Genomic DNA, 22,364 nt, shown 5'->3' with positions numbered 1-22,364 from the left:
GAAATAAAACACAGGCATAGATGCACTAATAATTACCGCCAAATTACCGCCTGTTTCTGATGCCTTTTGCACCTTAAAACATGGCACCTGTTAAAAGCAGGTGTAATCCAAATTGCAGTTAAATGTCAGTTAGAGTAACTTTCAGAGACAGCTGAATCACTTTTCTTCATTGTACAAAAAGGGCGGGATATGTGTAGACAACTGCCATATTGGCGTTACAAACTAACCCCATGCATTTCTATGGAGGATTTTTTGAGTGCTGTGTCTCCTCATTAGTCTCTGATATGGCAAAGTACAGCGTTCGCTTTTTGCGCATAGAAAAACTCGGTATTAGTGCCTTCTTTGTACATCCGGTGTCTACCCGGCTTTCCTCCTATTGATTTGCACTGTATTCGTTACAGTGCCGGCGAGGTATAAAGTGGTATTAGAAGAGAGATGCTCTGGGCTGGCTGGCTAGATATCTTGGCATCATAGAACATAGATGTTGTATGGTACAAATATGCTATTTCTAGGTCACATTGACATTCCAACAAAAAGAGAAGAGAAAGGAGGGGAAAGAGCTGGCTGGCTGTTTAATAAAGTGCCCTCCAGTATCATGCGCCATGTTTCTCCCCAGAGCTCCTAATATACATATCGGCGGGTAGATGGAAGGAGAGCAGGGAGGGAGAGAAGGGCAGATGTAGGTCCCAGTCTAATGAACAGTCCCACAGCGGGCCATTGAATGTGTAATAATTCATTAGTTCAGGTCTAGCACACTCCCCTACCACCTCCCCTGACGATCATTAATCAAATACGCACACAGACGCGAGAGCACACACACACACACAAACACTCGTACATACAGGCGCACACCTTCTGTTTTGTTTTTCGACTTTCTCAGTCGCTTTCAGTCACAGCCACAAACACACACACAAACAAAGACAAAAACACCAACACTCACCACACATTGGGAGGGAGAGAGAACCACCCACTCTCACCCACACACACACACACACACACACACACACAGTGCTAATATTCCCAGTAAACAGAATGAGGCCGCTTATGAAGGACGGCTTCATTTAACTGCAGCCAGCAGCAAACACCTGCGTTAGCTTCTCTAATAACCGCCCAAATAATGTTTTCCCTCGCTGCGCCGTCTCAGATTGCCTCCAGTATGTCAGCGGAGTGGAAAGACGCACCCATAGCTGGCGCGGTGCCACCGGGAACGCGAGGGAAGCGAAGGTTGTGTGGACACCAGAGGGAGGAAGGTCAACGTGCACCATATTAAAATTGATCTGTCATCAAGAGATGGCCACTCCCAATGCTCTCTGCTCAGTCGCTCAGAACAAAAGGGAGGAGAGGAGGGGAGGAGAGGAGGAGAGGGAAGGGAGGAAGAGAGGAGGAGACGAGGGGAGGGAAGAGGAGAGGAACAGAGGAGAGACACACACACAGCAGACAAACACACACACAGCAGACACACTCTCTCGGGCATGGTTTTAAAACAATGTCTCTATAGGTGCCGAAATATATTTGGTGTTATATAACAACACAAAATAAAAAAATGATTGTCTTCTAGAGCACTTTTATTAGGAGGAACTTTTCCAACAGGGATCCAAGCAGGGAGAGAGAGAGAGTAAGTCCAGGATTATAAAGTCCTACGTGGCACGATGTTCCTCCCTCTCTGTACACCATGACCCCTCCCCCCCCCCCCCCCGCGCTGTAAGACGACCCTGGAGCAAGTCGTGGTGTTGATGTCAGCGACACAGATTGTGACAAAAGACACATCCCAACATCCTTGGAGATAATAAAATGCTGAGAGGATGTGCAAAAAAGTGCCATCCCAGATCAGAAATCCCCTCGCAAAATCATATTCCTTTCAAGAGTGAATGAGGGGTGGGTATTGATTTGTATCTTGTCTCCCAGAGCGTGTTTCCCAGTACGGAGAAGTTAGTTAACAACTCCAGCGGCATCTGGGAAGTGTCCTTGTGAGTAGAACACAACGACAAGCAGGGCATTTCAGGATGAGCAGAATGAAAGAGGAAGATTAAAAGCCACTCACGTTTTCCTACTGAGAACTGGAGGACTCCACAGGGCCTTCAAGATACGCGGCAAGGACACAGGTCTCTCTCTTCCACTCTCTCTATCTATCACTCTATCACTCACTCTTTGTCTGATCTGTCTTACAGACACTTCCTGTATCTCTTACTCTTTCACCTTCTAGGATAATGTCTATCCTTCCTTCCTTCTCTCATGGACTGCCTCTCTCTCTCTCTCCCTCTCTCTCAAACACACACATACACACCTCTACTGTCTTTCCTGCCTCTCACTGTCCATATGGGGGTGACCCCAGAACAGATGTCCTTCAACATGAGAATGCAACACACACACACACACACACACACACACACACACACACACACACACACACACACAGTACACCCTCCTCCTCAAGGTAGTAAATATAGACCATTCTCAGAGTGACCCACACATAGACACACACACACACACACACACACACACACACACACACACACACACACACACACACACACAGAAACTGACAGAGACGCAAATCAATGTAAACCATCCAGATAGACTTACAGTAGGCATGAGCTGTCAGTAGTGATACAATGGCCAAACACAATAGGTGCCAGTGGAAAAAAGCCTTTAGGGACCTGCACCCTTCCCTTGGAAACAGTCTATCAGCATCTGTTAATCTGTTGTTTGGGCACAGTACTTCGGTACTTGGCGATGGGGTCAGGACTGATAACTAAAGCGGGTAGGGTAAGTCATGCAATCCAGTTTGCAGTGCAAATACATGGCCTAAAACAAATAAAAGAAAGAAAGAAAGATGAATGAAGGGCTGGCAGAGAGAAGGAAATAAACAAAAAACATAGAAACAAGATAAAGAAAGATAAAAAGAAAGAAAGAACAAAGGTGAGGAGGGGTAGACAAGGACAACAATTAACAAGTAAACGATAAGCTCCCTGCAAATAGTAGTTTATAGCATTCCTTGTGTGTCTCCTTGTCTCATGTGAATCAGAGTTGTGTGGCTCATTAAAGCACTGAAAAAAGACACTCCTAGATCCTTTTCAAATTGAAAAACTTTATTTCCTCTTTCGTCGTAATAGGTCTAAAGAGCACATAAAATTTATGAATTATGGATGGAAAGTGGACATGTCAGTGAGAATCAGAGAGCAAGTCGGAGAGAGGGAGTGAGATGAGACTGATGAATGTGATGAGTTCAGCTCCATCCGTTCATCTTAGTTCCTGTCATAAAGACCTATTATTAACCTCAAGCCACGAGCCTCAAGGTCCAAACTTGGATCAGCTCGTTTCCTTTGTCTCCCAGCAGATCTGGAGCCAGTCATTCCACTTACAATAGCATGGGACTTTTAATAGCGGGACAGTTCTTTCCTTCTTTTGGGTGGTGGCTGTGAGACACAGACACACACACACTCAGATAAGTGTATGAGGGCATGTAGTGCATATGTGACCACACACACACACACACACACACACACACACACAGACACACACACACACACACACACACACATGTGCGCACACACACACACACACACACACACACACACACACAGTGTTTTATCCAAGGCCATATCTAAAGGCTCAGTTGCAGGGTTATTTATAAGCATTTAGTGTCCACACCTGCCCCTGGACTACCCAGTAAACAATGCCCTATGAAGGTGCCAGCCCCCTCCCCCCTCCCCTTCCATCCTCTTACATGTCACTTGTGACACTGAGGCTAAGAATAACAAAGCTGACATATCGGCCCGGGACAAAGCGACCGAGGGCCATCTTCATTACATCCCATTACAGGGGACGCGAGAGCGATAGGCCTCACAGTGGATAACGATGCGCATTCCCGAGTGCTATCAGTGAAAGCCAGTTCCGCAGAGCAGATTAGTGGCGATATCTAACAATATGCGGTCATCAGACGCAGTCAGTTTGAGGGGACTTATGCCTGACGGCTTTATTTGTGTGTGTGTGTGCTGTTATTGGGCAGTAACTGTGGGGGCAGCTCGAGTCCTTGAGGACGTCAGCAAGTTATTTTCCATTTCTGTGATTAGGGGTAGTTTTTTTCCAGTAATTATTGACCCATTAAGATCTCATTAAAATGACAGTTTGGGGGGGGGAGGGCAGCATGTCTAATGAACTGATGGCAGTTCATGTATCAAGTCATTCAAATGTAACAGGAAATTAATACAGAGAGGCAGGAAGGAGACAGATCCAGGTTTCGTGTGGACGTGGCCTGTGTCCACACAATGGACTGTAACTCTCCCAACAAACCCCCCCCCGCCCCCTTCCAACTTTTCAAGAGGGGAAAGGTTCAAACAGGACAGAGCATCTCATCAAGTATGCGGTATAGTATGCACAGGAAACGAACGCCTTGCCATATTGCATGGAATTTACTAAGCTGTCACTTAACGCAAACAGTGCTTGTCACCACCCCTACAACGCAATTTGCATGCCCACAGCTAATTCAACCACAAGCGCAGTTGAATGGAGTTAACCATGATGGCAACAATAAAAAGAATCAAAAGTTTAGCGATCATACACTCTTAAAATGAATGTGTTGTCCCTAACTGTGTTAAAAACAACGCAAGTTGTGTTGTTTTCAACACATACTTTTCAAGAGTACATAATAATAATATGTCAACAAGTAGCGACATACAGAGTAGCCTAGTAGGCAAACAAAGGTTGAGGTTGCTTTTGACATGGTACAATGAAGGAAATCTGATGACCTGATCATTCTGCCACCCTTATACGCCCTGCACAAGCTGGCAGATAGGCAACTCCTCCTCCAATCACCACACTGTAAAGGATGCTTAGTTCTGTTTTAATGGTTCACTGGAAATAGGGTAAACCTAAGAAATACAATTAATACATTTTTAACTTCAGTATGTTAATGAAAATGAATATGAAAATACTTAAGGGTTTTAAGCACATATTACATTACTATATCCCAAATACACTTTTAATATAAATGAACTGAGGTGTATTTTTTTTTTATCTCATCCAACCGAATGCATTATGAGCTAGCACATGCTAACAATGACACATGTAATATGAACTCATTAGATTATAATATGAAATCTGCACTAATTTAAACTAATCAAAACTATATGTCACTTAAGACTTCCATTAACAGAAATAACATACCAACAGTGCATCCAAAGGCATGAAATGTAACAGATGGCTTTAGATAATATGAGCAGAAATCAAATGTACTGTATGAAGCTTTTTTCACTATTTTCAGATTAACTGATTTACTTCCTAAACTGTAGGCCTATTCATGGAGATGCTGACATCATCAATAAACAAATAATTCTTAAAGAGACAGGACACGTTTAACTACACTTACAGCACACTGATACATGTTGTCTCTGAACGTGTAATTGACACATTTAACCTCAATTTGAATTACACCTGATTTTAAAGCAACACCAAAGAACTTTTCCTCTGTCACACGCACGCTATTTGTTTATCCAGCAACGGCTTTGCAAATAACGATGTCCATAGACAAGGTAGAATATGGTGCATGATTTTATGAAAGTACGATGTATTGCGACATCATGCAAGTCAAATTTGTAGTTTCTTATGTCTCATTCCATCGAACTACAAACCCGCTACCCGATCTGGCAAACTTACATAGTGCGGTTACAGCCGATAGAGGGCCGCGAAGCGAATGCAGAAGTGCCGTTCACCCTGTTACGAGTTGATGAACCACGGAAACAATTTTGGAAACATTATTTTAAGGTACAAAAAACTCTTTGGTGTTGCTTTAAAAGGCGAAAGTTTTCCACCACAAAACAGACTTCCGCTGTTTTCATGGTGAAATACCTAATCAATCACTATTAACACTTCTCCCATGTGTTTGCATGATACTCCCATGCATCAGTAAGAAAGGCACAGATAGCCATTCACGCACTAGTTGCACGCAAAATGCGTTTTGATCCGTGTGTGATCAGTTTTGTACATACCATGCTATGTTTTATGATGCAAAAAGCGCCAAAAACAGTTGTATTCTTAGTACATCTAGGCCTCTATTACAAATGTAAACAGTCTGAGTTTATAATGGATCTGGCGATGGCAATGACATCATTAAGTATGTTTTATCACAGCTGATTAATGTTCAGGGAGTCAACTTTCACACTAGGCTTGTGGCTAACCTCCTACTCTCTGTAAGCCTCCATTTAACCTTTCAGATGAGTGACATGAGAAAGGATCTTACATAAGCAATCACCTCCCAGCCATGAACCCTGGGACAGGTTAGACCTCCCAATCTGTGCTGGGAAAAGATCCAAAAGGGAATTTTTCGGAAAGCCGGCTGCTGGCGGTCTGAGGTGACATCAGACTTTGGAGAGTCGGAGCAGAGTAGAGTCAGAAACTGGAGCAAAGCAAAAGCAAGCTGCCAGGGACACAAGCTGCTGATATGCTCTCATCATTAGGTGTACTAGGCAGAATGATGACATTTCTGCCAAAATGAAAGCCTTACAGGGGTTACAGGGCATGTGAGAGCGATGAAAATTGATTGGTTCCCCTCATCTTCAAAGACCTCAAACTAGTTCTGATGGGGTTACAGCCTTGAACTAAACTTTTTGCTCCAAAGAAGAACATCAAATGGCCCCTATCGAATTTGGCTGCATAATAATTTAATTAGAAATGCAGCATGCAATGGTTCATCTACTTTACTGAGATAGTGTTAAAAAAAAAAACAATTTCAGTCATTTTCATCATATTGAATTCAATATGATCAGAATGCTTAGAATGACACTTATTTGAGGATCAGAAATTTGGGATTTGATATAATCAGAGCAAATGTTCACGGAATGATCTGACCTGACACTATTCTCCTGTTAGCAGTCTAAAGGTTCATGCACAAAGCAATGACTCATCTGTTAGCTGAGTGCCGTGCCAACACAGCGCAGCACTTCATGTCCCTTCCCTGGACATGAGCACACCTTATAAACAGGCCTACACCCATGATATTCAATGGAGTCCAGCAGTGACATGGGTGACAGTTGCTATGGAAGCCGCAGTTAGTAAAAGGAGAGTGGAGGGGCACAGGGACCAAAGCCAAATTACACTTCCAAATGAGACAGGGAGCAGGGCTACCCGCAGGACTAGCCGCACAAGTTAGCCACAACCCCCTAAGACAGGCAGAGATCTGCTAAGAAGCAATTAGCTGTCTCCGATTACGGCACCCAGGCTAAGCGCCCTTTTTCTTTGTGTGGGGGTTTGCCCATCAGGAAATCGCGTCTGAGATTGTCCTCAAACGCCAGGCAGATATAAGAAGGACTAATGTCTTCACCCTAGAGACACACGGCACAATGAGCTGCAATTGCAATTGCAGCTGCAATGCTTATTGGAGTTCCCTGGGACATTGGTGTTCTCTGACCAGCACACACTCTCTCTTTCTGTGTGTGTGTGACTGAGATGATGTCACTTGTTTGAACCTTTCCCCTCTTGACCCAGCAGCCCTTCCCTGCTTGTGGTAACCAAGCGACTGGTTGCTAGACTGTATATCCTGTTTTGACAGTGTCATAAAGTATTTATAGGTGAAGACCTTTGCCCTGTTTGTACACGTTTAAGGCCAGATAATACAATAGAGGTAGCCTGGGTGTTCCCATGCTGCCTTGATTTGATTTGATTTGATTCACGCTGCTAAGGCAGCCTGGAAACTACCGCCCTAATTTTTGCCTCAGATAGGGAACCAATCACAGAACAGGGGGGAAAGCAAGACGATGATGAGCTATGCACAGACGCATTTGATAGACATCCGTGGCACCCAATAAACGGATCTGGGCATTTTTTTCAAATACGAGAAAAGGAACGTTTGGTTCCCAGACCACGTCTCATTGAGAAGTGGTGGCGCTAGCCAGGCTACAATAGAGGAACAAGGCAGACCTTATAAGACATATAATGTACATACATGCAGGATAGTTGGACGTGCGGACTAACAGAACAGACAGGTAAACATTCTGTAATATTTAAGAGAAAATGTGTTTTAAACTGTTCATTTATTTGTATTTAGTGTGAACATGGAATTACATACAACTACATGGTGAGGGAAATCACAATGGTTAATATTGCTGTCAGTATGACATACAAAAATAAATCTGTATTACATTTCAGAGTTCTGGTTTAATGATAATGCTATCACACAATCTTTTCAGGCAGTCTTTTTCAGCAGACTGGATTTTACACCACCAATGGGCGAGAAATGTATCTGGTGAGAAATACATCTTCATTACACCGGGACGGGAGATATCCTCATTACATCACAGAGCAAACAGTTCTCAACAATTCTCGTCCCATTTCATTTTCGGAAATAATACCATAAAACTAATCATAGGGATTGACATGAGCATAAAATGTCAAGAAAAAACACACACAGTCAACACAAGCAACAAAAGCAATCACACACGCACGCACACACACACACACACACACACACACAGTACACACTAGATAAATGAAGCAAACATGTGCTTAAATAAAGGGTAACACTTACACAGTATCGACATAAGAGTGACATGACACTGTCATGAACACATGACACTGTCATGACACATGAACCCTAACCCTAATCTTAACCTCTAACCCTAACCCTAACGCGTTATGACAAAAACCGAATGTAGGTCCATAAAGGTTTATGACTTGTTTATGACACATTCATGACAGTGTCATGTCACTCTGATGTCGATACTGTCAAGTAAAGTATAACCAAATAAAGTGTGATTCAGTATATTAGCAACTTCTCAATTTTGCAAGCAAATCAGCACAATAAGCACATTCAGCTAATCAGACATTAACTTCACAATAGTTTAAACAGATGGCCAAGTAAACATCAGGAACAAAATAAATTATCAAAAATAAGCTTTATCAATACCAAGTGGGTTTACAGGAAGAGCAGTATGCACTATTGACTGAAAAACAGTGCTTAGGAATGCTACACTAATGGGACCTCACTCAGTGCATCATTCAACTTCTGAAGTCGTTGCAGGGTGTGCTATATTTAGACAAATCAAGGATAAATAATGAGGATTACTTTCTTAATAACATTTATACACAAATGACTATACCATGGCATAAATCAGTGGTGGTGATGAAACACATGGGACAACATGTGAAAGGGGTGTGTGGGGGGGGGAAATCACTAGAAATCACTGGATGCAAATGCTACAGTTAGGCTGAGCTTCAGTCAAAGTGCTTAGAGAGGAGAATGGTAAGGAAAAATATAGACTACACTGTTATGTCTTGATGACAGGAGTTCTGTACCGTTGAGTAATGATCAAAAGCTTGTCAAACGTCTGTCTGTACACTGACACGTAGCCTGATTTTCTGTAATATAGGCAACGCATCAATAGGTGTGCTCTTGTGAGGAGTTAGCAGTTCAAACATGCAGTGCTACTTCTGCAAGGATTTAACAGATTTAAACTGTACTGGAACAACTGAACTGTACTGGAACTGTATATGCAAAACACCATAATATCACATCATAAAAAAAATAACTCACAATCCTTTTGTCTGTGTGTGTTTTAGATATTGCTTTCCAAACTTTTCATTCAGTCCCAACCTTTCCAGATTTACATTTTCTCAAAAGTCTACATTTAAGCAAAATGTCACTGTAAAATGTTCCCACACTCTCAGTTACATTGAAATAATTCATAACACCAATCATCAAGACATCAGACAGATCTCTAACCAGAGGATTCCAACGTGGCAAAGCTGTGATTATGCTCAAGCAGTGGGACTGTGTTTGTCCTACTAAAGCATATGTGGTAACCCTTCCTTTCACAGTCCCCTAATTATTATACCTAGTTAAAACATGGTAAAACATAGTATATTATTGGGTAATTCTTAGAAACACTCTCTGTATTACCCATCAATTCCAGTATATCAGTAATTGTAGTTATAACAGCCCAAAATACTATAATTTACGATATATATACACACTAGATAAATACTTATTAATTAGGGGACTGTTGTCCAGTACACTCTCTTAAAGGTCCGAGACTCTAATCAAATATGCTCTCTTGCCAGATTCATTACTCTTCACAGTTTTATAGATGTCCATTCTATGTGTGTGCTCACAAGCACCTGTTCAGCCAAAGTCCTTGTTCTGTAAATGGGAAACAATGTGGCTTAGATCAAGCCGTGAATAATTCCAGCCAATTACCACATTGCATCAAAGGGAATGGAATGGAGGGGTGTAATCTAATTGGCTATTGAGCTCATATTTCAACAACCGGCCGTAGGCTCTACCTTTGACTGTCCAGTCTTTGTCAGACATCATTTGAACCAACAACTCTCCACATGTGTTCAGTCTACCGCACAGGTGGCCCTTTCTCTCACTCTCCCACAAACATAAAAACGGAATGTCCACCCCCTCCGCATCCAAAGCATCTCGTTAGTCTCTGGGACTGGAACCTCCAATTACCTTCGTTATGCTTGGCATCTCGTTAGTGTCAGGGTCCTTGAATTACTCTGAGCTCTGAATCTGTAGCTTCCATCCTTTTAAATATAATTCTTTGTGGGCCTCCACCTCCTCGTCTCCCTGTTGTTCCCCCTCTGCAGGGTTGACCCAGGCACTCTGCAAACTCACCCCTGGCCCGTTGAAACTCTCAAGGACCACCGGAGGCACCCAGTTCTGTTTGTAGTTTGTCTGGGAGGTGCTGGCCAGGGGACCAGGGCAGAACTGCTCTTGGACAGGAAGGTAGGGGGTGATCCCCTGTGGAGACGAGATCACCTCGTTTGAGATGTAGGTGTTCGTCGTGCACGCCTCCAACTCCTCCTCCTGGGACCCCCACACAGTGAGGCTGGAGAGGTGAGGAAGGTAAAGGGACTGCTCCCCGGGTCCTCCCGTCTCAGGCTGGACTGACAACAGGGCCGTCTGCTCGGAGATCTCCTCCTGCGGGTCACGGTCTCCGATAGCCCGGGGAAGGTGGTGCAGGAAGGGCAGCTGGAGCGTGCCATCGGAGGAGATTTGCAGCTTAAGAGGCCCCGATTGTGGACTTTGGGGGTCTCCCTCGCCGGCCTCACCCTTCTGATGCCCGTGCAGGTGTGAGCCTGGTGCCAGGGGTCGGCCACTCACAGGGAAGAGGCTGACCCCCGGGCGTTTGCTTGTGGGTGAGCTCTCGTCCTCACTGCTGTTGTGCACGTCTGCTCGCACCACCACGCTGTAGGTGGGCGAGGACAGGGCACTGCCCTGGGAGTCCTCAGGCGGTGCCATCTGCTGGGTGTTGTACGTCTGGCAGTGCCAAGGCTGTGGGTGGGTGTCCTGTGGGGCGTAGCCTCCGTATTTGCTCCTGGATCCTGGCGTCACAACGACAACATTGGTGAATTCCTCTGGTTGTAGCTCAATGTTGGAAATGTTAGTTTTCTCACTGGTAGCCAGAGGTGTAGGGGTGATGTCGACAAAATTCTGTTTCAAGGCAGAAATATAGAAATGAACATTAGTTAGATTTATTTATTGGTAATCTTAATGGGTAATCTCAATGGCCCTAAATAGCATCACTGCACATTCCTTTCATTTAATAATATAAACACTGAATGAAGGACATCCAGAGAGCTATTTCATATTTACTGAAAGGATAGGAACTAACTTTCTGTGACGTGTGTTTGAGATGAACATGCAAACAAGTTTTCATCAAAAAAGAGGAATTCTAACTGTGGAAGCACTTGGCAAAATTACATCATTGTGCTCCAGTGGCAACCAAAGAATCTTTGATGGTATTGCTCTTCAACAGATTAAAAAACCTAATTTCTCTGTATGATTCAGACAACAACCCATCTCAGTTGTCTGCGCCTCCAACAGTTTGAAAATTGAAATTGAAATAAAGCAAAGAGAAACCACCACATCAACAATATTTCTGTTTGTACTTCTGTAATAGGATCCATTTTTGATTAATTGTTTTCATTTCCCCTAAATGTACCCTGTTTTGAATTTGCATACTATAGCCAGGACATTTTCCCCATTTCGACAGACAAGAAATGATGAGGGGCATTTTTCCAAGTTTGTCCTCCGTTAAGGGGATTCCCCACACAGGCCTTCTCACCAGTGATTCAGGTGTGGCACCCTTCCTCCCTATTAGGAGACGCCAAACAAGCAGTGGGATTGCAACAAGCAGGAGCAGCACTGTCCCAGCGGGCAGGAGGAACAGGAATGACGTTGGCGTCGCTGTGGACAGATCAAATAACACAAATAGAATCCTCAGCCAGAATTCCTAACAGAATTCCATAACAAACTCATTAACAGAAAGCTACACGTCACTCTTTGTACTGTCTATGCCTTGAAGTGATCTGTCCTCCTTATACTACTGAGCAAGCCAGGACATGTTGTTGACAAGGAAAAATGTTGGCTGCATTGCATGAATAGTAGAGCTCTGCCTCGCAGGACTGGAGTAGTGAAACTTATCAGGCATGATGTTATCATGGTGAAATACCAAGGAGCTGTTTCCTTGTTGGTTACCGTAAGACCGTAAGAGTTATTTCATATGAATGAGCTAACAGTAGGAAACCCTGGAATTCCCCAAGGAGTACAGCAGCTGACAGCAGCAACTGATAAGTCTGTACCTAGATTGTACAATGAGTACATTTGATACCGTTTACGACAATGCCATTTAACATTTATTCCACATATTGCCTATCTACTAGGACATTTCAAAGAGATTAAAACTTCATCTTCTTTCCTGCTCTTTTGAACAAACTGAGGCTGATCAAGGAGATCATTTCCCACCCTAATGTCATTTGGTACATCATAACTTACCTGGAAAAGTCTTACAAAATGTGAAGGCCTTGCTCTGTGGTCGTCTCTTCAGGTCGTCGATGTTGTAGGTCACAGAGCCGCAGTACTCTGTGTCTGTGTGCAGTTTGCTGATGACGAACAGTTCAGTTGTGCTTGTTTGTTCTTGAGTAATAGCTTCTCCTGATTTGTTGTGTGTGAGAATGAATGTGTAAAATGGTGGTTTAGCCAAGATCTTCCTCAGGCTCTTGTTGTTTGGAAGCATTGGAAGTTCCACTCTCACAGTCATGACAGAGGCATTTAACGTCACAGCTACATCAGGTGCACCCAGCTCAGCTGGGAAAGACAAGATGGACAGACAGAAATTTAATAAATGAAGATATACTAAACAATTTTGTGTTTAGCATTATGGACAGTAAAATAACTCTTAAAGACACTCTTAAAAACTCTTATCTTACAATTTGGCATTACTGTATATACGTTGTTGTCATACATTGAATCACATTGTGTATAGCTTTGACTACATGAAAAGTTGGGAGGATGAGGAAAGGCTTACATTTCATGAAGGGCCAGAATCGTTCTGTCTGTCCGATTACCTTGCCGCCAACCTTCACCTGTGCTATGTACTGGTCATCACGTGCGGACATTGGTGTCTCACGGGAGAGATCGCAGGAAAGAGTTGTGATGTCCTGGCATTCATTCTTTGGTTTGAAAACTTGTCCGCTGCCATACCTTCAAATAGACACACATGAGTCCCTTCACAGAGGCTTCAGATTCAGGTTGCAGCAAGTGAAGTGAAGTACAAACTAGACAACCAAATAACACAAACAAATACACCCACTGTGTGTTCATCTTCAAGTCAAATGTATTATCCCACAGAGGGGAATTAAGTTGCATCCAGGTATTAAGAAACACACAACCAACGATACAAGACAGTAAAATAGCAATGGAGACAGCATTACAACACACATAGACAAGGAGCAGAAATAAAATACAGTGCAAGATCACTACATGGAGAGGCCAAGATAAGCAACAGTCTAAAAGTTCAGTGTGCAAACTGACACTGACAGACCGACCCGGCTTGTTTCGCTCAGCAAGGTTAAGGTTGCCAAACCATACAATAACAGAGAAAGTCAGGACTGACTCAATAAAAGATTTATAAAACTGTCATCATTTTTACACATACATTAAATGTGTTAATTTTTCTTAAAAAGTAGAGACGCTGTTGGACCTGCTTTATATATAGCCTCTGTATTAGTCTGGAAACATAATTTGTTATCAGCGCATTAATTAGTGAGATACTTGTGGTCTATAAACCTGTCCAGCAAAATCTATGGACAAATAAAAAAAACAATCCTGCACCTGACAAGCGTTTTAATGTGCTGCTGCATCACTCTCTTAGATGGGCTAAAAATAAGTCCCTGAGATTGCCTCAGAGGGAACCAAGAACCCTGAGACCTGGAAGGGAACATGCCAGCTGGGCCAGGCTCCTCGTTCCCCGTGAAGTGATGGTAATAAGAAATAAGCAATAAAAAAGTTTAGCCGGGTGAGAACTCGGGGACGTCAGATGATGAATGCCGTGCGTTGGGCGTCTCACGGGGCTGCGGGACAGGTAATTAGCCAAGAGGGGGACAAAATGGCTGATTCATTTATTCTCTGTGAGTAGGAACCTCCCCTACCGCCCAGCCCCCCACAGCATGCCCCCAGCGGCCCCTTATTTATTTTCTCTGCTGCCGGGGCTGCGAGATGGTGCCCAGAGTGATCGGGAATGAAACATGGATCTGGCAGAGAGTGGTAATGGGCTTATAGAATATAAGTAGTCGTAGAATAAAAATGACAGTAGTTGTCTTTTTCTGTTTGGTTGTTTTTTAAAAGAGAAATAAGAAGCATACACAAAAAAAAAACAATAATAAATTAACTAAGCCAGGGTTGTCAGGCTCATATTGGTCAGTGGGCCGAATTTGTAGGAATGAGACCTTGTGGGGCCATCATTGTCATGGTCATTATCATTTTTCTGCACTGGTATCAGTTTGGTGATTTACTTATACTCACTTCTGAGCAAACAAAGTTTATCATGTCCTGCTGTCATATTCTGCTCTTACTTTCTTGAAATGCCCTACCTTCCATGTCAGTCTTTCTCTCTTTTACCAGCATAGACACAGTATATGACATCATCGATATAGTAATTGTTGGTGCAACAAACTGCATTTTTCCTTTTCTGTTTCTTCCATCCTGAGGATGGGCTGTAGTGTTTGGTTTAACTCATTGAGTGCCAAAAACGTAATATTAAGTTTTTCCTTCCCTTGCGCTGAGTGCCAAAAACGTAATGTTACGTTTTTAGCTTTTTTTTTTTAATTACGAAACTAGACACTCTAACACACCTTATGTGTGATTTTGGGAACTCTGTGATGAATGGAAATGAAATATATGACGATCGAAAACTCATGAAAACGCACAATCTGGACATTTTATCAACTCGGTTGCCACTTTGGGTCGAATCAGTGACGCATGCACGTCAGGTCAAAACCAGGCCATTTTCGTGGGTCTATCACTAGGTGGCAGTCTCGCCAGGTCTCGCTGATCACTTCCCGGAAAGTTTACACAAGTAAGTAACAGGCAACACTTAAAGCTTAAAGTCTCTCAACACTTTCAAGCTTAAAGTCTCACCTTTTAATCGAGCTATTGTATGTGTTCATAGCTATAACACAGAATATGCTGTGGCTGTACAAAAATCATCAACAATGGTCTAGATTGCTGGCACTCTAGGACAAAGCTCCCGAAAACAGCTTGGCATTCAGTGAGTTAATTAAGTTATCACATTGTAGAGATACTGCTTAATACACATAGTCGATGCAAATATCAATTTTATTTAATTTCCCCTTCCTTCTCAAATCATGATTATGACACCTGCTGGCCGGCCGGATCTGGCCCCCCCAGGTCGTATGTTTGACACCCGTGAACTAAGCAAACAGGTAATAAACAAAACAAACAAATGAGTCAAACATAACCTGTAACCTTGGTTACCGATTTACTGTGTTTTGAAATGCATGTTTATGCTCTTTTTGGACTTCCCTTTTCCATAATGTAATTTTGCACGCAGGTCTAAAGCATGCAGTACGGTACAGTATATCTATAACATACACATAATGAAAAGGACAGTAGGGGAAAACGGTGCAATAGAGATCTGATTCACCTGTCAAAGACAGAGCCTTCCCTAAAGTTGCTTAACACAACTCAAGAACATGTCTCGGCATCAGCGCTGTGTGTTTGGTAGACAACGCAGTCCTGAACACAGCTGTGTAATCGGAGGACAATGCAAGAAGCACGAAGGTGATGAGGTCAAGAGGGTAGGATGAGAGAGGGAAGAGTGGAAAGAGAGAGAGGCGAGAGTCGAGAGAGGAGAAAGAGAGAGGTGTGTGTGTGTGTGTGTGTGTGGGGGGGGGGGGGGGGGTGGGCGTGTGCTCAGAAATGCCAGTTTCACATTAGAGCGGAATAAGCCACTGCTTTGAAGACCAGAATGTCTCCCTCTGTGTCTGTGTGCCCTGAATGTCTCTTCCTCTGCACCCTTCCTCCCTCACCACCATAACCACCATCACCCTTCCTCCCTCACCACCACCACCACCATAACCACCATCACCCTTCCTCCCTCACCACCACCACCACCATAACCACCATCACCATTCCTCCCTCACACTCGACACTTCTGCTCAGACAATTTTTTTTTTGCTTGCTTTCTCTCTCTCTCTCTCTGTACTCGCTCCATCTCTCTCCGTCTCCATCTCTAGCCCCCTCCATCCTCATATCTCTCTCCATATCTTTCTGCCTGCTCTCTCTCCACCTCTCGATTTTTCTCTGTATTTATGTCCCCACCTGTGTATTCTGTGTCATTTTTTGTATTTCTACCTTATATCTGTCTCTGTATTCTCTGTCTCTTATCTTCCACCATTCTTCTTCCTCCTCCTCCTCCTGTGTTTCTCTCTCTCCTGATCAGACTAAAGCCCCAGCTCCCTGATATTCGGCTGGAGACAGGGCTCACTGATCACAGCTGTGACTAATACAGGCAAGATATGTGGGGACAGGGAAAGGACTTCAGTGGCATTTCACACATCACGCCTCTCCAGAGAGAGAGAGAGAGAGAGAGAGACACACAGACAGACAGAGAGATAGAGAGATGTAGAGAATGTGATGTGAGAGTAGGAGAGAAAGGGAGGACGATAACGAGGGGTACAAACACAGAGGAAACCACAGAAAGAGGGATAGAGACAAAAGAGGATGACAAGAGGGAGGGGGAGAGAAAAGGAGCAGAATGGGTAGAGAGAAAAAGAGAGAGAGAAAGAGGAGAAAGGCTGCCACACTGGCTGAACACTCTCTGATAAAACAGAAAAGAAAAGGGAAGAGAAGAGAAGAGAAGAGAAGAAAAGAAAAGGACACAACACTCCTCTGCTGTAGACGAGTGCTGCTGTTCTGTCAGTGATCCGGCAAGACTGTGGGGTTGTGCGAATAACTTCAAGGAACAGGGATCAAAGTCTTGGAACGATGTGGCCAGAATTCCTGATGAGGAACACTCCGAGAGTTCACACCACTTCCCAGAAAGAGCCAGGCGAGGACACAAAAAGTTTGCTTTTGGTGGAAAAAGACACCACACAAGTGTGAATCTATTATGCCAGGCTTATCCCAAACAATGCAGAACACAGACCCATTCACACAACTAATCAAAATAAACTTACTGAAACCTATGCAGTGAGATGTTGAAAGTTAAAAGGGGTTGAATCTGGGGTTAGGAAGAATCCATTAAATCTAGTTGCAGATCTGACTCATGGGGTGGTAGGAAAAGTTTAGTTTCAATTTTGCCAACATTTTGAGATTCAGCATTTGGGCCTCGAGGAACTAGCCATCTGTTAAGAGGTAAATTACCAATATCCAAATAGCGCTGTTGAAAGTTGTCAGAGTTATTACAAGACCGCTAATTAAGATGGCTGTCAGACGGGACAGCAACGTGCTCATCGTCTGGAGTTGTTTCACTGAGTGCAACTGCTGTCTACAGTCCGCCAACGTCTGTCAGCTGTTTGCGATTAATTACTGTCAAGGAACCTGCAGTACGCATGCTGAAGACCACCCACACACAAACGTATACTTACCGTAATCACAAACACATACACTTTCCTTCTCTATCTATCTTACGCACCCTCACCCCCCTCAAACACACATGACAGAAAACAAACACACAGACACACAGACACTCTCTCATTATGCAGTGCATACCTGTGTTTGAATCACACTCATGTTAACATGTGAGATTCCCATACCGCATGTAGATCTCCTTATTTAAGTAGGAAATGTTTTACATTTTAACAAACATAGCATTGATACTCACAAAGTGTACTCCACGCTGTACAATTGGCTGTGGTTGTCTGGAGAGTCGTACTTATCCCAGTGCAGCACATTATGGAAATTTTCGGATTGAAAGTACACTTTTACAGTGTTTGCGTGACCTACAGATAGAGGAGAGGAGGACGTCAGAAAATAAAAAAAATCAGTTCATATCACCAGCTGAAAACACATCTTCCACTGTCACTGTATCACTGTATGTGTTGCATTGGCCGACCTCTATCTCTAATTCCCTCTGCACTTTGTAAGTGTTATGTATGTTTTGGGGGCTTCACATTTGTTTGATAGGACAATAAAGAGTGACAGGAAGTGAGAGGAAGAGATGGGGTTGGGAGGTGGATCGGAATCATATCCGGGTCCCCATGGCTACTTTGACCAAATATGGTTGGGATGCTGCCACAACTATGCGTTGTGTTTTGTCTTTGTCAACACTGTTTTTCACATGGGTATGCCTGACATAAACACTGTTTTTCACATGGGTATGCCTGTTTGACATAAACAATTTCACAGTGCTTCCTCCTATGGCCATATCTATCAGCAGATAGACTGGGGGGTAAAAGCAAATGTGTCCTTGATCAGTAACAGTCAGCCTTGATCTCTGACGCCCTGCCATTTGTCTTCGCATTGCAGGTGACAGCGGCACCCGGCACTAGTGCCATGCATTCTGGGTCCCCTGGGTAAAGTGTATTCCATTTATATCTCTCAGCTGCTGCATGTGTGTGTGTGTGTGTGTTGTGTGTGTGTGTGTGTGTGTGTGTGTACATGAGTGTGTGTGTGTGTGTGTTTTTGTGTGTGTGTATTGTGTGTAAATGAGTGTGTGTGTACATGAGTGTGTGTATGTGTGTGTGTGTGAGATACAAAGTGAGAGAGAGAGAGAGAGAGAGAAAGTGTCATTCATGTTCAGTGCAGTTAGGCTGAAGATATTAATATATCTATTAAGATAGATTGCACTTCTCTAGCCGATATGATGAATGCTATCGTTCCCCCCCCCCCCCACTGTTTCACCAGGGCATGCAGGTACAAAACACTTGATATTTCATCTTCAATGTCAATGTCAGAAATCGCCTCCGTGGGGGGGGGGGGTCCTCTTTCGATTTTTCTGTTGGTCAAGGTGCAAAGACATGTCCAAACACACACAGAGACATTAACCCTCCTCTCTTAATACCCCCCCCCAACCCCCCCACACACACACACACACACACACACACACACACACACACACACACACACACACACACACACACACACGTGTGCTTGCCAGAATGTCATGAAAGAAAACAGTAAACGTAAACAAATGAATCATTCACCCAAGATTGCAGGTGACTGCTCCTCATCTAGGAATCCAATTCTGGTACATTCCATACCAGGCCAACACCAGACTCATTTTGACAGCCATTATCCTCATCAGTATTCTATTCATGCATGTTAATCCTGCTATGATAAATATGAATGTCACCATTCTTTCTGTTTCTCTGCGCTGCACTGGGGTTAGCTTTGATCACATCAGGGGCAGGAACTTTGCATGGGTTTTTAAATGTAACTGGCATAGGGCCATAACCCACTATAGTGGATAGTCTTTATTCCAGAGGAAGTGAGACATGACAATGGACCACTGTATACAGTACTGTGCAGTATGTGGCTTCCATAAACTTACTACAGAGACACAGAAAAGAGTTAAAACATGAATCTTCAGTGGCCACATTTCAGATATCAGGTTACAAAGAGCATTGTGTCAAAGAGCAATCAGCACTCACCTGAAGAGCAGAAAGCCAAGACCAGAAATGCCAGTAGCCACATATCCAACAGCTGAAAGAGCTTGGTGTGTGCTGATGATGGACACCCCGCATACACACACACACACACACACACACACACACACACACTCATACACAAAACAATAAAGTAGATTGCTGAATTCCCGAATTCCACTTCATGACAATAGAAAGTAAATCCAGCAGTGTAAATCCGCACAGGTGTGTTGAGCCGACTGAGGCACAGGTGGAGGTGAGCTCATGTTGGCCCCTTTACTCGACCCTCCTGACTGGATTCTGTGAGCTGAGATTGTGAGCAAAGACCTCTCTTCTTCACAACTGCTCTCGCTCTCTCTTCCTCTCTCTCTCTCTCTCACACACACACACACACACACACACACACGCACACAGAGCTCAGGTGTGTGAGCCACTCATCCACAGGTGTACCTACGGCAGCTGCACGTGAACTTTGGACCACCGTTATCACCGCCTTCTGCTTTTTTTTCTCTCTATGCCTCCTCCCACCATTGAGGCGACTCCAGACTGCACGGTCACGTCGGCGGTGGTGTACTAGCCTACATACAGTACAGGCCTGTTTTTCAGGCTTTTGTCATTTGACTGGAAAACCATCCCAGAAGGAAACGGAACGTAAAAGAGAGGCATAGCAGTAACTGAGGTGAAAAAATATTACAAACATGCACACACATGTAAGTGTAGGTGTGTGTGTGTGTGTGTGTGTGTGTGTGTGTGGGCACGCAAGGCATTTTTTGTAACTTCTGAGTCACTCATGGGCACAGGTAGAAGCACTGTGATCTTAACTCACTAGACTGGTTGGCTTTCCCTTTCTTTTCATTTATTGTCATTCTTTCATGAGCATTCATTCATTCATTCATTCATTCATTCATTCATTCATTAATCTCTATCAGTCTATCTATCTATCTATCTATCTATCTATCTATCTTGCGCTCTCTCTATAATTAATTTCAGAATTAAAATAATTGCAATTTGCACATTAGTCAAAGCATAAATGCAGCACAACTGAGAAGAAACAGACGCACTGCGGCTCCCATCTTACTATAGAACTGAGTTTTGTTGATCAGGATAAGATAACACTGTAATTTCCATAGATTTGAGCTCGAGATGTGATCTCATGTCTTCATTTATGCATCACTGTATGCAATCACAGATATTTCTCCCAAAATAATTTTTCTCCCAAAACAATTTGAGAGATTTTTGTCACAGGCTAGACACAATACAGTAAACACAGTTTACAGTAAAAGGAAATTAGGTTTTGAAAAAAATGATGGATTTCATAAAAATGAATTTCATATGATCTATGATGTGCAGGTACTAGTTAAACTGCATGAAAATAAATGGGGGTTGAGTAAGGCCATTAACTGCTTGAATGTGATGTGCTATGATTGTGGACAGAAGACTTGTGCTGGTGTTTTGAGAAAATGGCTTGATTTTGAACCAGGTTTGTTGTGTTTTGGTAGAGTTAGTGTAAAAGAGAACTTTTGTGCATTTTGAATGTAGGTGTGTTGCTGTGTTAAGAGTTTAGGAAAAAAAGTATTTAACTATAAATACTTGTTAGCGAAGGTAAAAAACTGTAAATGGAGGCTAGAAAGACTGTACCTCACCTCTGAGATTGAGTGATGTTGAGATTAGGGATGTATGACCAATGATCTGTGACTGAGCAAACAAAGGAACTGTGTTTTTGTCATGGATATCTGCCAGTCTGTTCCTTTTCTGCAGAACTGAACAAGTTTAAAAATGTACTAAATAAGTTTTTAGCTTTCAACAGAAACGGCAAAGCGCATATTGTGTCTACTAGCCACTTCAAAATGTAGCTATACTGTAATGCATACAATGGGTTAATGACTCTTTTGTGTTTATTATGCATTTACATTTATCTATTTAGCAGACACTAACTATGACACTACTATGTAAAGCGACCTTGGGTTTGAGAAAGGGGCTATATAAAATAAACATATCATTATTATTTATTATTACTATTGTCCAAAGTGACTTACATATGTCAACAATATTACAAGGGATTACATTGTCCCCGGGGGAACTTGGGGTTAAGTGCCTTGCTCGAGAGCACAACGGCAGTCTTAGTCTTTCCACAATTGCAACAAAGTAGGCTACAAAACACACACACACACACTCTCTCTCTCTCTCTATTAATGAAAGTAGTATTTCTAATAATTCTGTAACTGCTGAAATGGGATCTACAGGCTACAGGAAATCACTGTTTGCATTGTTTCTGTTGCTGGTGCACTCAGCATTGGCACCCCTGGTGGCCACTGTCAGTAAAAACAACAGCTGTGTCCACATCCACAACTCCACACAGGGCAGCTGTATGGGGAGCTCTGTGGCCATCAGTGGAATACAGTTATACAGACCAATAACAGATCCATGAGTTTGCCACCGGCAGCTGCGGCATGGTGTGAGTCTGCTCTGACCTG

General features: G+C 43.2%; 2 protein-coding genes across 3 annotated transcripts in view; both read right to left on the bottom strand.

Annotated features, from left to right (window-relative positions):
- Positions 1-2,266, bottom strand: part of myom3 (myomesin 3) — a 56,517-nt gene extending 54,251 nt beyond the window's left edge. For both annotated transcript variants that reach the window (XM_076280445.1, XM_076280447.1), the window contains exon 1: positions 2,042-2,266. The gene's annotated coding sequence lies outside the window, so the exon portion shown is untranslated. The remainder of the gene's footprint in view (positions 1-2,041) is intronic.
- A 5,725-nt stretch (positions 2,267-7,991) lies between these two features.
- On the bottom strand, positions 7,992-20,389 carry ifnlr1 (interferon lambda receptor 1). Its single transcript, XM_076280444.1, has 6 exons — positions 19,897-20,389; positions 18,129-18,246; positions 13,311-13,486; positions 12,779-13,090; positions 12,069-12,190; positions 7,992-11,434 (listed from the first exon to the last, which is right to left on the bottom strand). Exons 1-6 carry the CDS (start codon positions 20,027-20,029, stop codon positions 10,493-10,495), a joined length of 1,803 nt encoding a protein of 600 aa, XP_076136559.1. The 5' UTR covers positions 20,030-20,389; the 3' UTR covers positions 7,992-10,492.
- Positions 20,390-22,364: the final 1,975 nt, after the last annotated feature.

The sequence above is a fragment of the Alosa pseudoharengus genome, unplaced genomic scaffold (genome assembly GCF_046254945.1).
Source record: "Alosa pseudoharengus isolate Yale_2024_CS ecotype anadromous, Long Island Sound unplaced genomic scaffold, YU_APseudo_1.1 YU_APseudo_1.1_scf_12, whole genome shotgun sequence".
NCBI classification, from domain to species: Eukaryota; Metazoa; Chordata; class Actinopteri; order Clupeiformes; family Clupeidae; genus Alosa; species Alosa pseudoharengus.
The sequence above is the reverse complement of the archived record's forward strand: the minus strand, read 5'-3'. Positions and strand labels throughout refer to the sequence as shown.